We start from the raw sequence: 26,961 nt of genomic DNA on the forward strand, positions 1-26,961 counted from the left end.
TGCATTTTTCCACCTAGAAACCACATGAGCCCTTATTTTTTGCGTCACTAATTGTACTTTGCAGTGACAGGCTGAATTTTTGCATAAAGTACACTGCGAAACCAGAAAAAAATTCAAAGTGTGGTGAAATTGAAAAAAAAAACGCATTTTGTTTATTTGGGGGAAATGTGTTTTTACGCCATTCGCCCTTGGGTAAAACTGACTTGTTATGCACGTTCCTCAAGTCGTTATGATTAAAACGAAATGTAACATGTATAACTTATATTGTATCGGATGGCCTGTAAAAAATTCAAACCATTGTCAACAAATATACGTCACTTAAAACCGCTCCATTCCCAGGCTTATAGCGCTTTTATCCTTTGATCTATGGGGCTGTTTCAGGTGTCATTCTTTGCGCCATGATGTGTTCTTTCTATCGGTACCTTGATTGCGCATATACGACTTTTTGATCGCTTTTTATTACAATTTTTCTGGATTTGATGCGACCAAAAATGCGCAATTTTGCACTTTGGGATTTTTTTGCGCTTACGCCGTTTACCGTACGAGATCAGGAATGTGATTAATTAATAGTTTGGGCGATTACGCACGCGGCGATAGCAAACATGTTTGTTTATTTATTTATTTACTTTTATTTATAACCTGGGAAAAGGGGGGTGATTCAGACTTTTATTAGGGGAGGAGGCTTTTTATTCACAACAACACTTTTCTTATTTTTTTTACACATATACTAGAAGCCCCCCTGGGGGACTTCTAGTATATACACTTTGATCTCTCATTGAGATCTCTGCAGCATAGATATAGATAGATATGCTGCAGAGATCCATGAGATCGGCACTCGTTTGCTTTCGGCTGCTGCAGCCGGAAACAAACGAGTGCCGAGCCGGGGACGGCGCCATCTTGGAGCGGTCCCCGGCCGGCTTCAGAAACGGAGATCGCTTCTCCGGGATAACATCCCGGAGGAGCGATCTCCGCCACTAGACACCAGGGAGATGCTGGATCCGGTAATCGGATGCAGCTGTCATGTTTGACAGCTGCATCTGATTACTGTATTAGCGGGCACGGCGATCGGACCGTGCCCGCTAATCCATACGTGTCGGGCTACACGCGGAACCCGGGACCGCCACGTTTCAGAGCGGGGTCGCCGCGCGGCCCCGCTCTGAACGCCCTTACCGGCAATAGGGTGTACCTATACGCCCTCTGTCGTTAAGGCGTTAAAGCCAAGGCAGTGCATGCATATGGGACAGTGTCATTTCGATGTACTCAGTGTCGGACTAGGATACCTGTGGCCCACCAGAGGAAATGATCCTTGAGACCCACCAAAGAAAAATTGGTAAAAAGCGACATATTGGCCCGGCCCTATCCTGGATTCATCTGAATCTGCGACAACTCCCTTGTGAATGACATGTTTTCAGTCGAACTATAACTCTCAGAATACCCTACACTTATGAAGTTGTAGCTTCAGACAGAACAAACATTTAATAATTGATTGTTGTGTAGAAGCCTCTGGTAACTGTAATCTGTTACAACCATCAGCCCTCAAGGTCCGGCACTATATGTCTCTACAGTGGGAGCTTATATGTACTACAACTCCCAGCATATCCTGAGGGATGCAGACTATCAGTAAATGCTGGGAGTTGTAGTGCCTGCAGCTGTTTTACCTGGAGGATTCTTGGTGTATTGTACACTGAATGGTTTGTGGGAGATCAGAATACATAGTTATGTGGGGGCTCAGTGTGTGGAAGTGACCCCAGAACAGCACTAATATATATATTATCACCATACTGTACCTCTCAACATACCATCACACTGTTACTGACCATATCATCCATCATCATACTACTAATACTACTACTCCTTCATCCTCCTGCTCCTCCATCATCATATTACTACCCCTCTCATCCTCCTGCTCCTCCATCATATTACTACCCATCCATCATCCTCCTACCCCATCATACTACTACCCCTTCATCCTCCTGCTCCTCCATCATCATACTACTAACCCTCTCATCCTCCTGCTCCTCCATCATCATACTACTACCCCTCTCATCCTCCTGCTCCTCCATCATCATACTACTACCCCTCTCATCCTCCTGCTCCTCCATCATCATACTACTACTTCTCTCATCCTCCTGCTCCTCCATGATCATACTACTACCCCTCTCATCCTCCTGCTCCTCCATCACCATACTACTACTCTCATCCTCCTACTCCTCCATCATCATACTACTACCCTTCTCATCTTTATGCCCCTCCATCATCATACTACTACCCCTTCATCCTCCTGCCCCTCCATCATATTACTACCCATCCATCATCCTCCTACCCCATCATACTACTACCCCCTTCATCCTCCTGCCCCTCCATCATATTACTACCCATCCATCATCCTCCTACCCCATCATACTACTACCCCTCTCATCCTCCTGCCCCTCCATCATATTACTACCCCTCCATCATCCTCCTGCCCTTCCATCATCATAGTAATACCCTCCTCATCCTCCTGCCCTTCCAACATCATAGTAGTACCCCCCTCATCCTCCTGCCCCTCCATCATCAACCTACCCTTCCATCATCATAGTAGTACCCCTCTCATCCTTTTGCCTCATCAGCTCACCAGTACCTCCCTTATCATTGTCCAGCCCCTTCATCTGTATTTAAAACAAAAAACAACAATACTTACCTCACCCGTAAGGTTCCGCTAGTGTCCCAGCCACTCCTCTCCCTGCTCTGCTTGAGTGAGATCGCTAACGCCGGAAGGGGGCGGGGCTTCCCGCGGCGCGGGCGGTGCTTCCCGGGACTACCCAGGACATGGTTTTCCTGGGGCTCTCTCCTCAGAGTCGGACAGACCCGGCAAAACCATGTATTTATCCTGCTGCAGCTGGGGGCCCACTGAGGACAGGCAGCATCATCCTATGGCTGTCTGGGGGCCCCAGCTGCTGGACAGGCAGTGGGAGTGGGGGAGGGGCCCACCGGTGCATCCTCCGGTCCTCCGGTGGCCCAGTCCGACACTGGATGTACTGCATAGCATTAGGGCCATTCTGGCCAATCTCTTAGGAGGTACTGGGAATAGTGGTTACATGAGGGCATGCAGACCCCTAGAAGAAAGGATAGTTTGATCCCAGTTCCCAGTTTCCTTCCGTGTCTCTGCCTGGAGCATTTCCAGAAGGAAATTTGGTGCCTTCATTTACAGTGAAACTTGAACTGTTACTTAGTGGAATCTTATCATCTTTAGCGATAAATCCGGGTTTAGTTTGGGATCCCAAGATGGTCCAGTTCGAGTATGGAGGCCTCATAGTAATTTAACATTAACTTGCTACATTAATAAATAATGGTGTAGTTAAAAAGTGCTGTAGTAGTAAAATCTCGTGATAAACACTTGAGATTAATCACTTTTATATATGTATTTGAATTAATTATTGTTATGAATTAACTGAGGATAGTTTTTGTACACTGTGGGTATCTGAAGCAATAGAGGTAGGTAATACTGACCATGCATCATTCATTATTATGAGGTTGGGTTTTGTATTTTCATATAACTATGATTATTATTATTATTATTATTATTATTATTATTATTATTATTATTATTATTATTATTATTATCATCCATATATGAATATATGGGAGATTATATGATATGCCAGCCAGAAGTATACATGTTTTAGGGAAATAAATGTTTAATATCAGCCCTTATACTGTGTAAGACTACTATGGTGATACCCTTATAATTTAGTACTAGGACACCAGGGGAGAGAGAGTGATGTTCCTAGGGTCTGCATCCGACTGCAGCCTTGCTCTATATATAATGTCAGTGCATGCATTATTTGCTTTCCCCAGTAGATGGCACTATTTAGCTATTACTGTATTTCCTATAAGAAATGTTTTTCTCTGTTGGCTCAATGTACCTCTATGGATAGGATTACAGGACCCTTGTTGGGCTCCTTGGTTTTCCCTGTACCCTGATTTTTTATACATATATAAATACATTTTATGAAACATAACATAGTTTTTTTTTTATATATATAGCCACAAGAGCTTCTGTGTTGGTGATATTGGATACAAAGTATATGTGGTAAGGTTCTGTAGTTGGGTGTGGACTAACTTGTTTCTATAAGCCCTATTGGCAGGTCGGTGTTATGTGTTCAGGACTCTATCTATGCATGTGTTCCTGCTGCCGAGTCCCCGTTCAGGAGCCGGTACAGCCGGCGTTCCCTCCTCACTTTGATGCACGGTACCGTACGCAGCCCAGACACAGCCGCTGTTCTCTTTGATTTCACCATATGGTCTGCGCTTTCTGGCGGCTCCCGTGCTGACCGGCAGGTGGCAGCAGACCACGCGGCTCATTCCAGTGATCGCTTCCCCTGGTCACTGGGATCCTGTCATGGGAATGTCCCGGAGGATCCCAGTGATCAGAGCATTAGACTGCCTGCCACCAGCGGACAGCAGAGCCCGGCTGCACACAGCCCCCTCCCCAGGCAGGGCAGGGAGAAGAGCAGTCAGGTCTGTGTGCTGGTGCATCTACCTCCCCCTCTGTCTCCACAGTCCACACCCCCAAGTGCTGGGAGAGCTCCAGGATCCTGTGCTGTGCTAGTGGTGACAGTGACAGTCAGTGTGTGGCTCTAGGCGTGTGCTGGCAGAAGAAGGTGGCATCACTCCTGCACCCAGTCACCTCCCTGGCAGCATTGTCTTCCTACTGCTGCTGCCTGTTCCTGCCAACTCTCCTCCAGCCTCTGTCTACCTGAGGGGCTGCTGCACTGTGCCCGGGCATGGCTGGCATAGGGAGCTTCTAAGTGGACAAGGCTCGGCGGGATCCAGCGCAGGGTGGCACACACCACAAGCAGATCGCTCACTTTTCCTCTGGGGTTGGATGAGAACAAGACACTGGCATCATGAGCACCAATTGTAAGTACATGCCAGTTACACCAACACATACATGGAGAATGAGAATGACTGGGCATTGCTAGCTTCTGCTCCCAGCATTTAAATCACTATTGTTCTTTAAAGGTGTAAATGTTCTTTGTGTTTGTATAAATGTATCTCCCTGCCTTCAATGTATTGTTTGCACTGATACATTGTATTGTCCATGTGGGGCTCTTTGTATACAACCAACTCTTTCACTGGATTCTCATCAATTATTAAATCAGTATTCCTGAGCACTTGCCTCTATGTGCAGTGGCATTGTCTATAGTCTACAGATGATGAATGGAATAAAGCCAGGCCTTTCTGTGTGTGCCAATGCAACTTTTATATTTTTGGTCATGTTCTAAGGAGATCAGGAATTGCCATATTATCTATCTATCTATCTATCTATCTATCTATCTATCTATCTATCTATCTATCTATCTATCTATCCATCCTTTTATTTCTGCATGAATATGACTGGCTCCTAAGTTCAGTAGGAGCTGATGTGATTGCCTAACAACAGCGTTCTGCTAGTCTATAGGAGAATCTAGTCACACATGTAGCATAGGAAGGTGCCTGTTCTGAGGTCCATTGATTAGAGTGTATTAAGGATGTGGAGCGGTGAAGTCTTGTCCAATAATTCAATTAATATGAGGCTTAGTAAAAAGGAAAAGTAATGTATTTGCTTTATCATTTTAAACACATTTACCTAATAAATCTGTGTTAGTCCAGCAACTATTATTATGATGCCAGTAAGGTAGAGCTGATTCACATAGCACACATTGTTGGAACATCGTCCCTAAAAGATTTGGCTTCATGTACAAATGTTCGACCGCTCCGTTCTATAGAGAAAGTGCAGCCAAGAGACACAGGTGTTCACAGCGCTGATGTCATAGAGCTAAAAATGGATCTGCCTCGGTGACATCAACCATAAACCTCCTTATTGTAAATATTTCAGCAGGACTTGCCTGGGTTGTAAAGAGTTGATTTCAGCAAACCTACTCCACTGAAGGTCTGCAAGGGCAGTCAGTAAAAGCAGTCTATAGCATGGACTGGCATTCATTTTAGTGGGCACTCACATCATGGTTTTCTTTGCCTGCAGCAGCACATAAAGGAACCAGCAAACAGCTGATCATGAGAAGGAATCTGCTAGTAGCAAGCCCCCCTCCTCCATCCCCCTTCTCACCACTAGCAAATTGCTATTCCCATGATCACCTTGAGCAGGACCTATCCTTTAGAACAATGGTGCTTAGTGGTTTTCACTAATCCAGGGCTTAGGATGGCAGCTATAGTGGTCACCACTGCAACCACAATATTATTTGGCTTTTAAATTTGTAGGTTTTGGATTCCTAAGCACATAAACCTTGGCAACCTGTCAGAATGGAATGCCCGCATATACGAGCACTGGCCTTATTGACCTCAATTGCCCAAATGTCGTCCACTGGCGACCTCTAGGTCGACCACAAGGTTTAAATAAAAACACATGTAAACTAGGAAAATTATCTGAATGTAGCCACTTGCTGGCCATTTAAAGGGGTTATCCAGCACTACAAAAAATGGCTACTTTCTTCCAGAAATAACACGACTATTGTCTCCAGGTCAGGTGTGGTTTGCAATTAAGCTTCATTCATTTCAATAGAACAGAGTTACAGAACCTGCACCCAAACTGGAGACAAGAATGGTGCTGTCCCTAGAAGAAAGTAGCCATGTTTATGTAGCGCAGGATAACCCCTTTAAGTCAATGGAGCCAGTGCCTGCCTGTGCAGTTATATGTTGACATCCAATTTTGACAGGTTGCTGACATGTATGTGATGTGATCGATCCCTTAAAATTGCTCCATCTGATGCCACAACTTGTACAAAAATGCATCAGTTGTCATCATTAATTTGGTCTATATATATGGTTCTGAGCCAGATAGGAAAACGCTTTAAGGCAATTTCTCATATCAGGCCGCTGGACCAGTCCAGCATCCCCACTGAGGCATCAGATGCCCTGAACATCCCCATTGGCAACAATAGCATTGGTCTTGTTTTATTACCAAAGCGGAGCTAGATTGCTGCACAAGTGAGAGTTCTGCATAAAGGGATACAGACTTCTTTATAAGATCATACAAACTATAGTACTCAAAATCTACTAAGGATAAAGAAATAAAGCATGTAACAGAATACAATGGAGACATTTCGTAAGTGTCCTCTGACGGAAACACTTGAGCTGGTTTGGATTATATAATAGGTGTATATATATATACTCATTTTCCTGTAGGACTGCTTGTGCAATGTATTAATAACTTACAACTTATCTATTTAATAGTCGGTTACCAGAACATTTTTGTTTTGTCACATCCACCTGTCAGACAGGTAAGATGTCCATTGCATTCTAGCCCTCGGGTATATGCAGTGCTCTGAACAGAGTTGTGTCTCCGTACAGGAATGCAGTAAGGACAGGTCAATGGAACCACCTACATTGCTGTCATTTTTATATTGATTGCTCACAGACATGACTCAGAGAGTACACTGTAAGGTTGACACCATAATAAACACACATTGGCAGAGATCTACTAAGCAAAATGCTTTAGAATCTTTGTTAAAATTGCACCAAAGAACTGGTGCTAGATGCTGGTTCTAGATTTGTGCTAGATTTAATAATGACATGCTCCACTATTTTGGCACAAAGGATTGGTGCAAAGTGAGCCAGCCTAGGGCTGTCATAACGTATAGAACAGTGTCTAACATGTATTTATATTCAAAAAGCCGTAGTCAGGAAAGCGGTTAAAAAGCGTCACATTATGTACATTTTACAATAAACTTTTTTATGCATTTTTAACCACTTTCCTGACTACTTCTTGGGGCAGCGCTGGCAATATAATGAGTAAGGCTTATAGCCATTATGGTTTTTTTTTTGCTCCATATATGTTTTCATGGGCACCCTCAAGGGAGCATCCCATCTATGTACTCCAGCTAGCTTTCTGCAGCCCCTCAGCGTTGTACCAGGTGTCCAGCTGTACCCTAGAGCTTGGGATGATACGCACAAAGCCCAAGTAGATTCAAGGTGAGCCTTGAATCTTTACATCTATCTTCCCTGCTCATTGTCTGTGGTATCACACGAGGAGCCGCCTCTTGCCTATTTTTTTCTTTCCTCTTTCACATATGTCTAGCTAATTGTGCTATATGCATATATGCATATATGCATATGTCTACAAATGTTCTTAAAAAACTATAGAAAGTGAGCTCTAGTGGCAAAATGGGCATTGGATAGCAGGCCCCTGAGATTTCTCTAGCTTTGCTTCACTGCTGTTGACTTGGAGAGACTTTACACCTCCAGTTGTGATACAGTTTTCTTTCAGGTCACTAGGAACCACAGGGAATGGTTCCAGAAGGCATCTCTGGGGTGAGGAAGCAGAGGTGGAGTTATGTTCATTATACTGTAATCAGATCATCAGTCCTGATATGATCGAAATGAAGACCAATTCATAGCTAAAATAAGATGTACTAAATACTTTTACCATTAGACAGACATTATTCACATAGAAAGTGATATCATCAAAATATTAGGCTATGAGTCCTATGATCTATCTATGCTAGAACTCATAGGGGAAAACCATTGCATTGAGGTTTATTACAGAGCTTTATGGTCCTTTTAGACGGAGCGATAATTCGCCCGATCACACGACTTTGAATGAACGATGTGTTTTTTATAACGATCAGCGTTTAGACAGAACGATACATTGTACGGAAATACGGAAAAATCGTTTTGCGATTGTTTTGTGATCGCTTAAGCCTATCTCACACATAGGTAAAATCGTTGAAAGACTGTTTACACGGAACGATCTGCGAATTTTTTGAGAACCATCAACGACGATTTGAGAACATGTTGAAAGATCAAAATGAACGATTTCTTGCTCGTCGCTTGATTGTTCGCTGTGTTTACACAGAACGATTATCGCTCAAATGCGATCTTTATCGTGCAAATTCGAACGATAATCGTTCCGTCTAAAAGGACCATTTGTGGGGTCATTCTGGGTCTGGAAAACTCCTCCAATCGCTCATCGCCCTATGTAATAGGAGGTGTGCAGTTAGAGGAACCGAAAGAGAAAAGTGTATAGAAAATAATAAAAGCTATACTTTACCTGTCCACGCTCCCCGGTGTGCTTCCAGCTTCCGTGGGCTCACTGCAGCCACTGCTCACTCTCTGAAATGACAGGCCACTCAGCCAATCACTGGCCACGGTTCTGTCCTGTCCCGGACAGTGATTGGCTGAGGGGCTTTTCGCTTCAGAGACATCTCAGTGGCAGATGTAGGGAGAAGCCTTAAGCCTTAAGGATGGGAGGAAGCCGGGGAGCGTGTGAAGGTAAAGTATAGTTTTTTTATTTTCTATATATGCAAGGGATGCGTGGATATTGCTAACCGTGTCTGTGCATGATTGTTGAGACGTTTAAAAGGCTCAGTAAGCAAGCGCCAATCTAGCTGATGTGTTCATTTGCATAGAATATCGGGCTTTGTAATACAGCCCTAAGGGGAGGCCAAAACATCAGCAGTGTTCTTGTAGTTTACCCTATTACACCCTCTCTAGGGTATCTCCATGGACAATTTGAAGCCCTCCATTTTGACATATTTGTTTGTGCACATCTTTCATTTGTTATTATGATCGTTTCTATACTAAAATATGTAATCGGTCGTAATAATGATCATAATAACAATTGTAATCACGATCATAGCTAGCAACTATCATTGTATTGTGGTGAATGATTTCAGGTCATTCAGAAAAGCGCTCATTTGTGATTGTTTGTCTTTAATCGTAGAAAGTGAAAAATTGCCTTGTCTAATAGTCTTTAGTGTAATGAGGGGTTTCTAACAAGGGGTCCGTCAGTATCTGCCTCACAGGTGTCACTGTGCAGCAATAACTTGACTGACACCATCCTTTTGCTTACGACGGCACACATTACTCAACAGGGCGTCTTTGGTGGTTTTAATAAACATATAAAAGTTACAATGCTTGACGGTTCTCACTGAGAAGGATGGTCTTGTATAAAAGTTGTAGTAAAAGCAAAAGGCCTTTGATTCCTCCACAACAAGAAATATGGTGGCACACCTTTTAGGTTTAACCCTGAGTCCAGGGTGTAATAGTAGGTCCTAGCACCATGGGCTCATTTTAGACAGTCTCTCACTTGTCAGTGTAGATCTCACCTCAGGCTTTATACTGATGTCACTAAAGGTACTTAACCTTAAACTTGTCCTACTCCAGAAGAACCCTGGTTTCAGCTCTCTCACCTTAGGGTTCAACACTATAGTGAGAAACAGAAAGAAGAAAACCATCAGCTCACTAAAGTGATAGTGAGCACATAATCCAGTAATGAAGCACGGTAAGATAAGAAAGACGGGAGGCTATCCGTTCAGCACCGCCACTGACCTCTTAAAGCCCTCGCAGTCTTATTTCTCATGGGCTAGACAAGAGTGTCACAGGTCAGTACTCAGTCTCTTCAGCTGGCAGAACAGCTGCTGTCTACCTATTACCTAGGTCACTATGCCAGTGGTGGTTCTCCTAAAGGCCACTTCACAACTTGTTCACGACACTTCAACACGGTACACAGCAATCACATGTGGTAGGAAACTACCTGCTTATTATGACCACATAACAGTTATATCACACCCTCAACATTCACACAGTGAGCGTCCCACGCTAGTCTGTAACCTGCCTAAAGCCACATGGCATCCAGAGGCAAATATAACACCCCCATGACCACCTGGAAAACTGCACAGATACTGCAGAAAGTACAAGTACAGTACTATGCACTGTATAATCAAGCCTGAAACACAACCAGCAATAAACAACATAGACTGGGTTCACATTTTTCAAATTGTGGTCAGTATTTTTAGCCACAACCAGCTCTGAAACCCTGTTGTTGTTTTTTTTTCCCCTCAGATCTGTTTTATTAAAGATTTTGACAAGAAGAGTACAGTTCATTGGACACACAGGCACAATAAGCTAAGTCCTGAATTGTGCTTAAAATACTGACCAAAATACTACACGTGAACCTGACCTCAGTGGTTAAAGTAAAACATGTAATCCCAGCAATAACAAGGACTTTACTCCTCTGTTAGCAGGGCACCTGTCAGTCCCAGAGCAGTGTTTATTCTTGGACAGAGAGGCTCAGAGGCAAGTGATCAGCCAATGCTTGTTTTATTTCTGCCAGTAAAAAAAATAAAAAATGAAAATGCATGTTATTATCTATACGTTGTTAGTGACCTATGGCATCTCTGGTCATTGTGTACCAGTTACTACTGATGCTCTTGCATATTTAATCAGGAGCAGATGATGAGGCCCAGTAAGCGTAATTGTGTCGTTCAGAGCACAAAATTCCTTGGCAGGAAGAGCGCACAATGAATTATGTAGCTGTTTGCCATTGTCCTAGATTCTGTATTATAGATTGGAGTTTACAATGGGTTTTTATGGTCTTGTTATTTGAATGACGGAACTCACTCACTATGCCATCAAGAAGAGACTGGTGTGTATTGTCATAGTTATAGAGGAATTTATTAACAGCCACAGCTTGGGACAATTGTGTATGGATTTATAGCTGTTACCAATATTAGCTATTCCATAGCAATGGATCCAGACCATTAAAAATCTTCTTGCTTAATTAATTTAGAATAAATAAGATAATTTATTTGTAAAGTGGCTGAGCTACTTCCATGTGTGATTATACAGAGAGATAGCGGTCAAGCCATTGTAATCATGTATATCATCTATCAAGTGTTTTCTGTGTACCTTAATAAAAGTTCCCCTTCTTCTCTTGTCCTGGAACCTTTCTCTGTGCATTTGGCTTTATGGATTGTTAGTTTTGGTTGCCAGTAAAGTAAATAATGTCTGGATGAACCTAAAGGGAAAAAAATATTTAAATTTTAAATCCACAGGTGCTTAAAGTTATACCGATTTGTAAATTACTTCTATTAGAAAGCGTCATGTCTTCCAGTACTTTTCAGTACTTATACTGTATGCCATTGAGGAAGTCATCATTTTCAATCCCACAGAGTGCTCCCTGCTGCCACCTCTGTCTGTGTTGGGAACTGTTGACAGTTTTCAAGCACAGACGCAGGTGGCAGAAGGAAGACCTACGATAGGTTGTTAGGAACTAAACAGCTTCCTCGTATAGCAGTTGATAAGTTTTGGAAGGCTTGGACCTTTTAAATAGAAGTGAAGTACAAATCTTTACAACTTTCTCTCACTAGTTGATTTGAAAATATTTATTTTTCCTCCGAAATACCCCTTCAAGGTAGCCATACACACTACACAGAAGTAGGTTGATAATTGAATTACAATTTAGGCTACTGTGTGTTCTTACACTGTAATACAACAGCCATTGTATTAGAGCGCAGTACCAGACGCATTTTTACATGTTCCTGCTGCCTATATTGCCATATAGGCCGCAGAAACATTACTGAATGGTTATTTGAATAGTGGACACCTGTGGGTGTGCCTGCAATTCAATTAACCATTGAGCTTAATACAATGTATGGCCGTGAGAACGGCTATACATTGTGTGAACAGACAGACATGTCAATAATTTCCACGGCGGTAGAGGAACAGCAGCCGTTGTGCAATACATTGTGTGCACAATGGCCGCTGTTCCTAATAGGATACATTTTTGTGTATTCTTTTTTGACAAGAAAAAAAGAATAGACTTTGTAAACATAGCCCTAAACGGCGATCACTGGTGGGGAATGATCCTTTCTCGAGTGCAGATTTTACACTGTATTAGCCTTTACAGTTGGTCTAACTGGCCATACATGATGAACGACTCCAGGCAAAAGATGAATGATCTAAGAACATTCTGAGAATATGCAGGTACATTCTTTCCTGAAAGATCATTTGTGGGCTAGAGACCAGCATCTAAAGATTTCAAACACAAACAACTGATGGCAGTGATTGGCCCAAACTTTTTTGCTGCTCAGTTTTACTGAAGTCGATAGAGCTGAATTGTAATACCACAGGGGACAGGGTAGTGCTGTTTTTACAAGAAAGTAGTTATTATTTATTTATTTTTTTAAACCTTTAAATGTCACCAGATGAACATTTATTTTGGCTGAAATCGGACGGTACTGTTTGCACATCCCCAATTAAACCTTCCTTAGCTGGTTAAACATATTAAAATATAGTTTTTGTCCTACTGTGTAATGTGCATAGCAGTCTTATGGCTATCCCTAGTGGCAGATGCTAAAAGAGATAGGATCGGGCATCTAGATTTATAATAATAATAATAATAATACTAATAATAAATTTATTTGTATAGGGCCAACAGATTCTGCAGCGCTTGTGATTTCAAGCTAAACCACAACCAAAGTAGTCTGGCAGCAGTTTAGCTTTCTTTCCAATAAAACACACATATATTCAACCAAGTGTGCATGTGTATGGGACGATTGGGTGGTCTAGTTGTTGGGGAAATAAATTATTTCATGAGCATGGCCAGCTGTAGATTCTGAAGCATCTGGTTTGTTATTGGGAGTATACATACCACTAGCAGAATGAAGCAGGACCATTGTGTACCAAAAGATAGCTATGGGCCCTTACTGTATAATCTCTATATTAAACCATACAGTTTTTTTACCTTAAGGATTCTGTGAGAATCCGTAAGAAATAAAAAATTGTATGCTCCACTGCATGCCTTTCTCTCACTCAAATCCTTCTGTGCCACCTCTCATCCCAGACCTGCAGGAAGTCATTGACAACCAGGGAGACAGAGGTACCAGAGGAGAAGAAGAGGAAATCTAAGAATAAAATGCACTTCAGCAGGGGGTCATTGTTATTTCATTAAGGAAAAAGTCATTTCATTAGTAGAATTATTCTTTAATTACAAACCATGTCTTCACTTCATAATTTCATATACCTAACAAGCACTTCAGTTCAGAATAATCCTAGCATACATAAATGATAAGTGAAGAGTATGCGGATATGCTGATTCTTTTTTAGATGCTACTTGTTGATAATATTTGGTTATTTTTGAAGTTATCGTATATTATATTATTTGTGTTTTTCTGTATCTGTAGACATAAGTTACTAAAAGGCAGTCCAGTCCTGTCTTATGCATAATGTATATGTTCTCGCTGAGTATCCTTTATTAGATGTCCTTGCTGTAAAAACCATTAGGTTTAGATTATACTGTTAACAGGTGGAATGTACGGCTGTAACAAAATACAGACAATGTTTATTGTGGCTATTTGGAGCAGCTAGAGAGGTTTCACCAACATCTTGACCCTGTCTTGTCACTATTCAGTGTTTATGGCCAAAGCACACATGTTATTATAGCTGTAAGAGCAATTTCTGTGGTTTCGAGGTTCCTGGTGCAGTTAGAGCAGATGTTCTGTGATTATTTGACCTCTTAGTGTCCTATGGTCAGGAATTGTCAGTGTCAAAGGTTTCATTTAGACCACATGCCCCACATTATCTTTGCTGTTCTGACTACTACCATAGTCTCAAGCTGTGAGAGCTGTACTAGTCATTATTCTATAATACACAATATACAGTAGTAGAAATGACTTTCTACACGTTATGATAATGCACAGGGAAATAAATCACAAATTTAACTCTGCTAAACTTGTCTATATGTGTAATTAGATGGGCGCTATTTTCTGCAAAGTATAGCGACAGTGTGATAAAATGGATCTTACAATATGTTATTGTTTCCCTATCACCCACCCACAGCCACTTGCAGCTCTATTAGATTTCTGTGCTTTGTCCCTGTAGAACCTGTACACCTAAGAGACTTCATGTTTGTAATCTACCACCTTTCTAAATATGTTTTGCTACATGTCTCATGCGGATTTGTAGTAACAATTGTTTTTTGCTAGGTAGATGACTTGGTGCTTTTATAAGTATGCGTTAAATTATGCCAAGTAGAGCACTACTTCTTGTGCATGATAATATAATAAATCTTTTCTAAGAATGAATTATTAGGGAGTAAAGGGATTGTGCGGCAGGATAAAATGTAACATACCACCTGCTGCTGCTGCCTGCTCTGATGGTGCCCTGGTTCCCATTCATCTACACTTGCTAGTTCCCACAAAGAAGACACAAAGGTGACTCAGCCAATCACTGGGTCACCACTGTTAGTAAGTGACTGGGTGAGCATTTTGAGTGTTAACATGGGGACCAGGAAGTGGAGATTGGTGGGGACCCAGTGAGGATTGGAACAGCTGTGCATAGGAATAGGCAAAATAAGGTCTTCTTTTTGATTTTTTATTTTTTTTTAACCATATCTTCACCTTTTCTTTACATTTTATTCTGCTGTACAACTATTTAAGAGAATGCAACTCAATATGTAGATACAGACCAATGCGTCTTTGTTGTCAACACCCACCATGTCATTATCTTCTGTTTTTTATGTCAGTCTAGTTGCTGGCAGCAGATTCTAATGTTGCTGCCAGAGGAATGGATCCGTGCCTTATTTTCATTGCTTTCCACTGTACAACCCCTTTAAGGGAATGAAACTCAGTATGTAGATACAGTCTTTCTTACATATGGTGGGTCAACATCTACCATGTTATTATCTTCTGTTTTTAGTCTAGTTGCTAGCAGCATATTTTTCTTTTGGACCCATGACAGATTTCAGTTGTATCTGGATGTCGGTATGGTTTGTGCCTTCCCAAGAATTTTTAATGGACCATTTTCCTCACTGTAGATATGCTGGTCATATTGGTTTTGCCACTCAGTGTGCTTAAACTTTCTGTTTGGTTGGTATAGATAGCTTTTATTTTTGTTACTCTTGGTCAGCTGCTAGCTTGTTCTTGGTCTCTTGTCCAACATATATGGTTCTTGTTCATTATGTGATTTTTATGAATTTAATGTGCAAATACCACAACTGCTATTAAGGACAATTATCCTTAGTGAGTAGTTGCTCACTCATCCTCAAGTACTACTGCACTTATCTATTGAAATTATCCTCAATAAGTAGTTACTGCCTGTCTGCTGTAATTATTCATTTTTTTTATCTTGTTATGGGCCTATATTTCTTTCTTGCACAATAACTGGTCTACCCTACCCTAAGTCTTAAGGGAGTACAGAAGGCAATTATTAGGAACTGGGGAAGGTGGTTGCTATAGGTGAAACCTGGTTCTGTAGCCTTACAACCCACCAGTATTGTTACTGTCTTGTGACAGAGACCCGCAATTTTGGGACTAGTTTACACTGTACTTATGCACCCTTCCATCCTGAGTTGGGAGGGACAGGTACACGTATCCCACTTTTCATCATGTCTCAGATAAACTATCTGCCCCTTATATGAAACATTACAGTTGCCTTGCTATAATATAACAACACTTTTGTGCAATTTTGTATCTACCATGGAAGCAGACCATGCAACTGCTACTGGGGCCCATGCAGCAGGGGGCCCCCTGGCTAAATGTAGTCTGCCCCCGTGGTCTGCCTTCGGCTCCCTTGCACATACTCACATGACCCTGATCTGGCGAAATGGTATTCAGAGGGACTGCGCAGGTTCATGTGAGTATGGGGGGGGGGGCTCCCCATGAATCCTAGCTATGCCCTGGGGGGCTCCCCATGAATCCTAGCTATGCCCTGCTTTGGTGCATCTATTTTTCCATGAAAATGATTTGTGTTAAGCTATTGTTAAATTTGCAGAGGAGCAAACACAAGATACAATCTCAGGAATGTGGTTGTAATAGAGCTGTGTGTGCGGTTGAGTGTGTGTGTGTGTGTGGGGGGGGGGGTACTTATTTTGTATGATCTATTCTACAAAAGACTATTGTGCATTGTGTATAGTGTGCCAGATGAAGAAAAACCTACATCATTCCAGTAGTCAGGCTTAGGCGTGCAGAGTCCAAAACCATCTGACATGTGTACATGTACTTTGGTGTTTATTTATCTGTGGTGAACAATTTTCATCATGTATATTTTCCTGGGAAGCGTATGTGTTATATACACATGCTTCAATGAATGAATCCGTCCAAGTCAGACAGCAGAAGAGATTGAGAGAGCAGATGGCTTTTCCCTGTCAGTATGTGCTCAGCAGCCAGACTCTGGTCCATGTCCATACGCTGACGGCCTTTCCATGCTCCTGACCTCTAGGACTTGTCACAAAATCTCTTGTCTCGATGAATCTCTCGGCTGCTTTGACGGCATTGGCAGCTCCAGGCTTAGCGCCCAAATGAAAATATCTGCATAAGCTAATTCCAAAGCCACTGAACCCAGTTCTACATTTATGTATAGCCCCCTCCACTTTGCTTGGTTATCTGCCCAGTTGTACCCTTGAAGGTTTATAAATAGTCACTGAGGAGATGTATATCAGGAGCTTAGCCACATGATGTAATAACTGGCTTTATCTGAGCTATCTCACACTACAGTGCCCTTAAATGTCCTGCAGATGTGACCCACAAGCTACAAATAGCTGAATATAGTCAAATACATTGGCTTAGAAGACGGTAGAATAGGTTACGATTTACAGATAGTCTGGTCCATTGGCACCTTGGAGAATCAATGTAAAAGATCATTTTTAAATATTTGGTCTTGTACGTCAGACTCTGCGTACCTGATCTGCCTTAACTTGTATGTCCTGTGTATATTAGTTCTACAGAAAAACAATTATTTTTTTAATCTAATAGTCCTTTGACCAACCATGGTTGACCAGCAACAAGTTTTAGGTTGCCGTTCTGCTTAAAGGGGAATTGCCAGCAGGTTAGACAAATCTAACCTGCTCATATGTCCCTATTGCACAGGAAACGCCAAGAAGGAAGGTATACAGTATCTCATACCTTCATCCTCTGCGCTATACCGGTGTAGTTAGTCGTGTCGTAGCACCACTGGGGCACCCGTTTGGAGCACTTCCCGCCCCCATATCGCTGATCCGCTCCCTGCCAGCCCATTTCTACCAATAATGAATAGAGGAAGCCAGCAGGGGGCGGGCCTGGATCAACGATATGGGGGTGGGGAGTGCTCATAACGGGTGCCCCAGTGCTCCTAACAGACCTACCTGACCATGGAGCACACAACTAACTGCACCGGAACGGCACCAAGGAGGAAGGTAAGAAACATACCTTTCTACTAGGCATTTCCTGTGCAATAAGGACTGAAGAAGTTGGATGCAGCTCTAAGGCTGCCTGAAAAAACATGGTTAGAGCCATAAGACATAGTCTGTATCCATGTTTTCCCGGACTCCCTAAGGGCTGCATCCAACTTCTTCAGCCTCCAGTCATCAAACATGTTTAAACTATTATTTATAAATTAAATGGATTTCGCTCATCTCTAGTTATTAATATAAAATAAATGTCTATTGTCTAATTGTGTTCTGCATTATATCATATTGAAAGGTCTCCATTGACCTCATTGGCCTGTCAATCTATCAGCAGAGTAAAGGATGCCATTAAACAGCCCATTGCTGTTCAAGAGCTTCGGGGAAAACTAAAATCAGACTTTAATGCAACTTCCCAACTTTACACCTTGGGATACTGCAGGTCTGGATCAAGGTTGGTGACGTTCCAGGGTCAAAAAAAATTGGTTGGGTAATATAATGCAAAAAAAACCTGTCATCCGAATGATGGTGCCCCAATCTGAGGACAGTTTAATAGTTGTAGAGAGAATGGGGAAATTCATTATTGCAGACTTATTAAGTGCAGACTATGAACAGTTGTGGCCTCCTATGCTGGATTAATTACAACCTACACTACAGAGGTAAATTCTGTACTAGCTTGGAGGTAGCATAGATTTCAGAAGCATGGCATATAGGACGATTCATTGCTTCATTTATTAAGAGACGAGCACCTCTAAATAAATCAGGCAAGCGAAAAGCGAATGCATTAAAAATGAATATCAGGGTGTGAAGTGCTATTCTTGATAAATTCCCACCAGGGAGTCTAGGGATGTCAATCTTTTATGATGTTAGGTTATCCTGTCAGAATGTAGATTCATTAATATGCACTGAACTTTGTGCTGCTGATCCTGAGTATTAGTGCATTGTGTTCATGGCATGCATTGGCTACACCTATATCATGCCACTCACTGCCTGTGATTGATTTGTCCCTATAGAGTTGATAGAAACTGTCAGCTATGAGCAGGGGTGTAACACACAGTATTTATAGGGATCATCCAGTGAAAATCTTTTTCTTTCAAATCAAGTGGTTCCAGAAAGTTATAAAGATTTGTAATTTACTTCTATTTAAAAATCTCAACTCTTCCCATACTTATCAGCTGCTGAATGTCCTGAATGTTGGAAATGCTGTCTGACACAGCGCTTTCTCCTGACATCTCTGTCGGGACAGGGACTCTCCAGAGCAGCAGCAAATCCCCATAGAAAACCTCTCTTGCTCTGGACAGTTAGTGTCTGGGACAGAGATGTCAGCAGAGAGGACTATGTCACACTGAAAAGAAAACACAATTTCCTGTAGGACATACAGCAGCTTATAAGTACTGAAAGACATGAGATTTTTAAATAGAGGTAAATTACAAATCTGTATAACTTTCTGAAACCAGTTAATTTGAAAGAAAAAGTTTTCACTGGATAACCCCTTTAAGTCACCTTTCTTTAAACGCAAAGCACGCAGGACTTTTTATAACCATGTACCAGTTGTAGAAGGCAATGGTCCATGATGTTTGGTATGCATTAGATTATAGGTCAATTTCATGTTTCTGCCATGAAGAATTGTGCATCTAAGCAAATGTGGTTTATAGGGAGAAGTGGATGTAATTATAGGTTATTGTGGATTATGTAACATGACCTTCATTTCAGAGAATGGTAATCCAACCTTTACCAAAAATAACAGTATGATGTTATTCAGAGGTCAGCCTCAACTTTTCAGCCTCCAGCCATCCAATAAGATTGCACTGCGACAATGGAGGACAATGTACTGTATATCAGTTCCAGTATTGGTTTGCCAGTTGAAGTGACTGACACTTGTGTTTTTTAGGCCATTTTTTAAGCCATTATTTTAGAAAATATTTTTTCTTGTTAGATAACTTCATTAAATTCTTTGGTTATCTGTAGCAGCTTTCCAATGCAGCCTAGTATCCAAAAAAAAAAACACAATACCATATATTATACTTCTGTTCAGCAGGCTACCTGATGTAGACCAGGTTTTTCTGTGATTCATTTTTCCATTTCATTGTATTATATGTTGTGTATATCGACTGTCTAGTAGGCCATGTTGCAGAGCAGTTTGTTTTCCACTATAGTCTCAGAAGGGCTCCATTGTATTTGTATTAGAAAGTTATAGCTCAGCTCATTTTGTATGTTGTGAGAATGTACTTTTCATGTCCGCACATTCTTGATGTTTTATTTGCTTTTTATACCGGGAGGTGAATTGGTCTCTAATTGGAGAGTCGTAAGGAAATTCTACACAGCTCTTGGGAAGAAATCAATATGAATTAGTAAAACATTTATTCAACACTGTAAAATATGTCACCTGTAAATAAATAACCACATTTTCTTATCATAGCCAAGATTTCTGGATCAAGATTGTGTAAACAACAGATAGAAAGTATTTTCTTCTTTCAGTTTTGGGGAATTAAAAGGCCCTTTCATACAGTCTGATTTGAGGCTGGAAACGAGTGCTGATCAGTAAGATCCTTCGTGTACTATGTGCCAAATGGAATAGTATATTACTCCTGACACTAATCCCACTCTTTTTTTTTTGCATCTTTTGTGGCATAAAGAATCAGGTAAACCAGGTAAATGGGAATTTTCAGATACAGTAATTAATACCCCTGTTCTCGAACCTAATTGGTTCTGGAAAGCTGTTCTGGAAACGAACAGTTCGAGAACCGAGCTGTGTGTTCCCATAAGGAACAATGTACATGTGTTTAATGCAGAGTAAAGACTACCAGTAAGTAGTGTTGCATTGTCCTTACTGTAAAGGAGGGGGGATTCCCCGCCATAATGACGGAAATCACAGTGATTTCCTTCTTCTCCCGGTGGCCGCCGCACACTGTATAGGAAATACGCCAGCACCGTGGGGAGGATGTCACTGTGCACGGTGACACCCCCCTCTGCAGGCGACCGGCGTGTCTCCTATGCAGCTGAGTGCACAGGCCGCCTGGAGAGGGAGGATAAGACTCTGCAGGAGCATGGTTTGGAGCAGAGATTCCTGTCATTATGATGGGAATCCCCGCTCTTGAACCTTGGTGTTTGGGACCTTAATCTTCCCTGATTGTTTTGGGAACAAAACTTCAGGATGAAATTTTATTTGAATACAGAAGTGTTCGAACACTGAGGTATACGGAAACCGAGGTATTACTGTGCTCATTTGAGGAATTATTAGACAGAGCCCCCCCCTTTTAGGATCTGATCTATTCTACCAATACCACTGGAGCACATATCACATCCTTTCAAATGTGGAAAGGTCCTGGAAGGTTGTAGGAATAAGCTGTGATACATTTTGGTGAATAAGTTCCAATATTTACATTAGCGGGATATCTGAGATGGTAAAATACAGAAAAAGTTCAGCCAGCAAATGATAATTAAAGGGAAACACAATCGGATGCCCTGCCTGCCCAGTAACTGTGCCATCTAATAGACTTGTTAAACAGGTTCTGATCTCCTAGATAAGTATTCCTGCTGTGTAGGGGTTGGGTTGTGTAATACAGTCCTTATGAAGGGGTAGCGGGACAGAGTGGTCTCAACTGGTGCTGCATGGATTGGAAAGAAGGAGGAGATGAAGGTGGTGACCCAGCTAACATTTGTAAGTTATTCCAGGATTATAACATCACCTGTTCACAGGTTAGCAAATGCCAGCAGTAACCAGCAACTCCTATCTCCTCCTTTGCTCCAAAACATGCACAGTATATCAGAGAGGTAACAGTTAAAGGGATGAATCCTCCCAGCATTACAAAATTGCAGATAGGGACTTGTTTACATGAGCAATCTCAGAGGGGATGTGGAAGAAGGGGTTGAGAGCAGAGGGGGACTGAACAGCTCAGACACAGTTTTCTATGTCTTTAGCAGAAAGAAGAAGGCGCAAAACTGAGGGAAGGATGGAGAAAAGGTAAAGACATTTATGAAAAGAATGCTGTGCCCTATTATCTCTTTACTGATTTACCACCTCTTTGTAAGGCTGTGTTACACAGCATGACCCCTGCAAGGCAAGAGTACCAATCTAGGAGACCATTGCTTTAATAAGCTTACTTCATGGCTGGCAGGGCTGCATATTGCTGGATCGTTTGTGCTGTCCTTCAATGCCATTATTTGTTGTCAACTAGAGATGAGCGAACCTCGAGCATGCTCGAGTTCATCTGAACCCGTACTTTCGGAATTTGATTAACGGTGGCTGCCGAAGTTGGATAAAGCCCTAAGGCTATGTGGAAAACATGGATATAGTCATTGGCTGTATCCATGTTTTCCAGACAACCTTAGAGCTTTATCTAACTTCAGCAGCCCCCGCTAATCAAATATCGATCGTTCGGGTTCGGATGGACTCGAACCCGAACCCAGTTCGCTCATCTCTATTGTCAACATGTCACCTATTACACAAGACAAAGTGTGACTAGGATTTTTTGACAGGGCAAAACCATGCATGCAGCCAACAAAAAAGAACTTGCTGATTCCTGGCCCTAGCACAGTATCAGCCTGTTTGGCCAATGGCCCCATGTAATAGGGCCCAAAGTCTGGGTGGGGAAATTAGGGGCCAGTCCAATCTCTCTACATCACCTCTATGGATTATACAGACAACCAGTTATACATTAAGTAGGAATTGTGCAGTATTTCATTTCCACTATGGTGGCTCTTTAGGGGAATTGAACATTTGATGGGAGTTTTATTAAGGGGATGGAATTTTACCATCTAGTTAAGCTGCAAAGATTCTAATCTGTTTTGCTCTGGACGGGTGTTATATTAAAAGTAGATCTCCTAAGTGGGAAAAAAAACCTGCCCAAAGAAAGAGCCATTTGAAGTCATCACTATGATAAAAATAAATTAAGGTCTTAGATTGGGTGCTTTTTTTATCCCAATGCTGCATGTATATATCAATACTGTTGCTTCCCTATATAATTATCATATGGAAATGTTCATGTTTGATGTCTCTTTTAAGAAAAAAATGAAAAACTGTGCCTTATACTGAAAAAAGATAAAAGGTATTGAAGGGATCTGCTTTATGGGGGCAGAATAAATAGCCATTTTCCTAATGATACAGCTGGCATAGCCTTCGCTCGAATAATTACAGAAAATCACATCCCTTCAGCCTTATGGTAACAACAGTAGGGACACTGTATTTAGAAAAGAAAAAAAAGATAGTTTGTTGCAAATCGCAAAATTGTGACAAAATAAAGCCATAATTTAAATGTCATAATTTATTTTTCTTAGCTGTACTTTATACTGGGTACATACTACCAATATTGGGGTACATACAAGAAGGATAGCCCAGTCTAAAAACCTAACATAGTCCCACTTCTGGATTTGGCTCAGACCAGCAAAATATATACCTATACACAAGGCCATGGCACTGGTTAGACACACATTTCCCCCCAACAGTCACTTGCTTAGGATATTTAAAGGGGAAATACAATTAATAAATATTTTACCCTGTTCAATCCTCACCCATAATCTAAGCTTGTTTGTAATAGATTTCTATTACATGAATTGGTCCGTTTGTCTGCAACACCTCCAAACAACCTGAAGCTATTGAAAATCCTCACTGCCTGCTCCACTCTGTCTCCACTCCTATGTCCTCCCCCTCCCTTCTGAGACAGAGGTCACATGATCTCTGTCTCTTCTGTTGCAAGGTGAGCTATTAAACCTCATCTGTAACAGCCTCTCCTGAGTAGTATAGGGGAAAGGAGACATTGTTGTTTCTTTTTACTCTCTAATCTATCTGTCGATAAATAGATAGATAGATAGATAGATAAAAAAGATACTGTGTTTTCTGTACAGATCAGAAGCAGATGGAGCAGATGGTGGTCAGATACTACAAAACAATAGTGGGTACCCGGCAGTTGGCTCTAAGGTTTCAATGCGTGCTGGGAGATGTAGTTTCCCGGCCGGGTGCCATAATGTAAACTGGGATCATTTGAAAATGTTTTTATCTGGGGCTAGGCACAGTGTAGGAAAGTAGGAAAGGTGCCAAATGATTACTCTGGGAATGGTGAGTGCATCTATATGCTTTTTGTGCATTTTATTTTTAATAGGGTCGCTGGAGTTCCCCTTTAAGCTTTCATTTCCTCTTTCCTTTAGTACAATTCACATTCATATTTTTGGCATCCAAACCATATAATTCTAAGGGATTTTTTTGACAATAAAGACCTCCATAAGACATGTTGACAAGGAGCATTTAGATGGTGATCCATCTCACTCCTGTGAAGTGAGAATCCATGTGGTCATGTGACCTGTTTGATACATCAGTGAGCAGACTCATTGATCTGTGTACGCTCATGTCCTTTGAGGCAGTGAATGATCCATTTAAGACTATGTGAGGAAATGCGGAAAGCAAATAGGCAAATGCTTACTGTGAAATCTTTTATCACTTTAATCACTCGTTGCTTTTTACTGAATACTGTAAGAATGTTTCTTCACATTTACACAATTGCTCAATTTATTCCAGCACTAAACAGCTAGAATACTGTTTATCACTATTGGTAACAAATTCACTTAGCAACAGCTTTCACCCTAGACATTAATGTATCATATATAAAATCCAGAATACTATAGATAACAGTTTGTAAATTACCATGCATCCCTGACTTTATGATATCCTAGAATTATCCTATATTCTAGCATAACCTGTATGTGTAGGAATGTGAGTGCTGGCACTAGAAGAAGCTCTTAGCATTGCTGGTGATACAACCTGTGCCCAATATTTTTAGCTGATTGTAGCTTATAGAGGAGATTCCAAAGTAGGGAACCACTTTCTACAATGTCTATATTCCCTTGTAGGGTATTTGGACAGGGGTTGTCTTCAATGGGCATTAGGGATGGTCCGAAACTGCCGAGGTTCGGGTTCATATGAACCCGAACGCTCAGCATCAGATTCCCGCTGTCTACCCGCTCCGTGGAGCGGGTGGATACAGCTGGAGGACCGCCTGGAAAACTGGGATACAACCTATGGCTATGGCTGTATCCCAGTTTTCCAGGCGGTCCTCCCGCTGTATCCACCCTCTCCACGGAGCGGGCAGACAGCGGGAATCATTACCGAGAGTTCGGGTTCTTATGAACCCAAGCCGAACTCGGTTCGGACCATCCCTAATGGGCATTCTGATGAATATTTTTTTTATGCTTCTTTAATAAAGTCTTTTACTTATAAAGAAAATGTAAATAGTTTTCTTTGCTAAAAGCAACTTTTATTTCGGTGGTGTGTTGTCAATGAGGTGGGGCCTAGAGTATCTCTGCCCTAGACCTACAGAGTCTCTCTTCCTGCCTTTTTTCTTTTCCATCACGCCCCAGGGCTGAACCTTTATCTTCAGTGCGCTAAAGATCCAGCCCAGGGGCGTGCCGAAAAAGAAGAAAGGCAGGAAGAGAGGCGCTGCAAGCCTTGGGCAAAGGTATTGTTAAGCAACTTTCCAAACTGTTCAGGTTCATCAATGTTCTCTTAAACAGAGCTGAGTTCAGAGAATGTTGTGGAATCCAAACAGTTTAGCAAGTTCGCTCACCACCACTTAAAGGGGTACTCTGGCCCGCGGGTATTTTTGAGCTATGACCGGGGAGGGGGTGGTTATAGATGGCGGTGGTCCCTACCTCCCCGGTTTCAACGCTGGGTCCCGGATCGCGCCACCCCGTACATCCGTCCTGCGGCCGCTTCCTGGTGTGAGCTGCGGCATGAGACGTGATGTTTCAAGGCAGCTCAGCCATTCAGCGGCCAATGCGGGACTCTGTGGAGCCTCAGTTGCGAGTCTCAAAACATGTGAATAGCCAGATATCCCTCCAGGTAGGAAAGCCTGCTGCTAAGGGGAGCCTCCCAGTGGGGAGATCACCACACCACCCTGATACATAGCCCCTTAACCCCTTAGTGACCGCCGATACGGCTTTTTACGGCGGTCACTAAGGGTCCTTATTCTGCTGCCATCAGCTTTTTATGGCGATGGCAGAGAATAAGGCTGCGGGGCCGGGACGGCCCCCACCCCATCCCCCCAGCTACCGGAGGTAGCTGAGGGGTTGGGGCAGTGTGTGGGGTCCGTCCCGCCCCCCCCCCCCTTACCGACGATCGCCGTTATTAACGTTATAGCGGTGGCCGTCGGTAAAGGGGATTACCGGTGCCGCAGACCTCAGATCAGCCCTCCCTAGTAGGGTGATCACTAACCTCCCTCCCCCGGCGGCCATCATTTCCAAGATGTCCACTGCCATCCCTGCGAACAAACGATGTTTGTTCGCAGGGATGGAAAAGTTTAAATGAATGAAAGGCCCATGCTCTCCGCCACCGGAGGTAGCGGAGAGCATGGGGCAGTCATCGGGGACCCCCCTGTGGGGTCCCGGTACAAGCGATCAGCCGTATGTACTATATACCGATGATCGCTTGTACCATGTGCCGCCGGCACTTTTTATCCCCTGTCACCATGAATGATTGGTGACAGGGGATAAAAAGTGATGTCCCCCCACCCCCCAAGTCGCCCCCCACCCCCCCTGTCACCCCGTCCCCTAGTCACCCCCCCTTCCCCATATACGTTACCTGATCCTGGAGCTCCTTCCTCCTCGGCGTCCTGGCTGGTTGTGAAGTGCTTCACAACCAGCCAACTCTGGAAAATTTTAAGTGATAGAGACCAAATTGGTCTCTGTCACTGAACTATGATTACTGTGATAGAAAATATCACAGTAATCATAGTAATACAGTGAAAATGAATGTATAAAGTACAAAAAGTGACAAACATACAAAAAAAATTAAACACACACTTTTTATTATAGTAATTATTGCAGTTTACTCCCAAATTACCCCTAACCCCCCCAGATTACCCGCAACCACCGCACGTTGCCCGCAACCACCGCACGTTGCCCGTAACCACCGCACGTTGCCCGTAACCACCGCACGTTGCCCGTAACCACCCCACATTGCCTGTAACCACCCCAAATTGCCAGTGACCCCCTCCAGATTGCCCGTAACCACCCCAAATTACATGTACCCACCCCAGATTACCTATAAGCACTTC

General features: G+C 42.4%; 1 protein-coding gene across 1 annotated transcript in view; it reads left to right on the forward strand.

Annotated features, from left to right (window-relative positions):
• Positions 1–4,381: 4,381 nt before the first annotated feature.
• ABLIM3 (actin binding LIM protein family member 3) overlaps positions 4,382–26,961 on the forward strand; it is a 164,708-nt gene continuing 142,128 nt past the window's right edge. The window contains exon 1 of the mRNA XM_069972342.1: positions 4,382–4,902. Coding sequence (XP_069828443.1) covers positions 4,890–4,902 — 13 coding nt within the window. The 5' untranslated portion in view covers positions 4,382–4,889. The remainder of the gene's footprint in view (positions 4,903–26,961) is intronic.

Source organism: Dendropsophus ebraccatus, chromosome 1 (genome assembly GCF_027789765.1).
Source record: "Dendropsophus ebraccatus isolate aDenEbr1 chromosome 1, aDenEbr1.pat, whole genome shotgun sequence".
Lineage (NCBI taxonomy): Eukaryota > Metazoa > Chordata > Amphibia > Anura > Hylidae > Dendropsophus > Dendropsophus ebraccatus.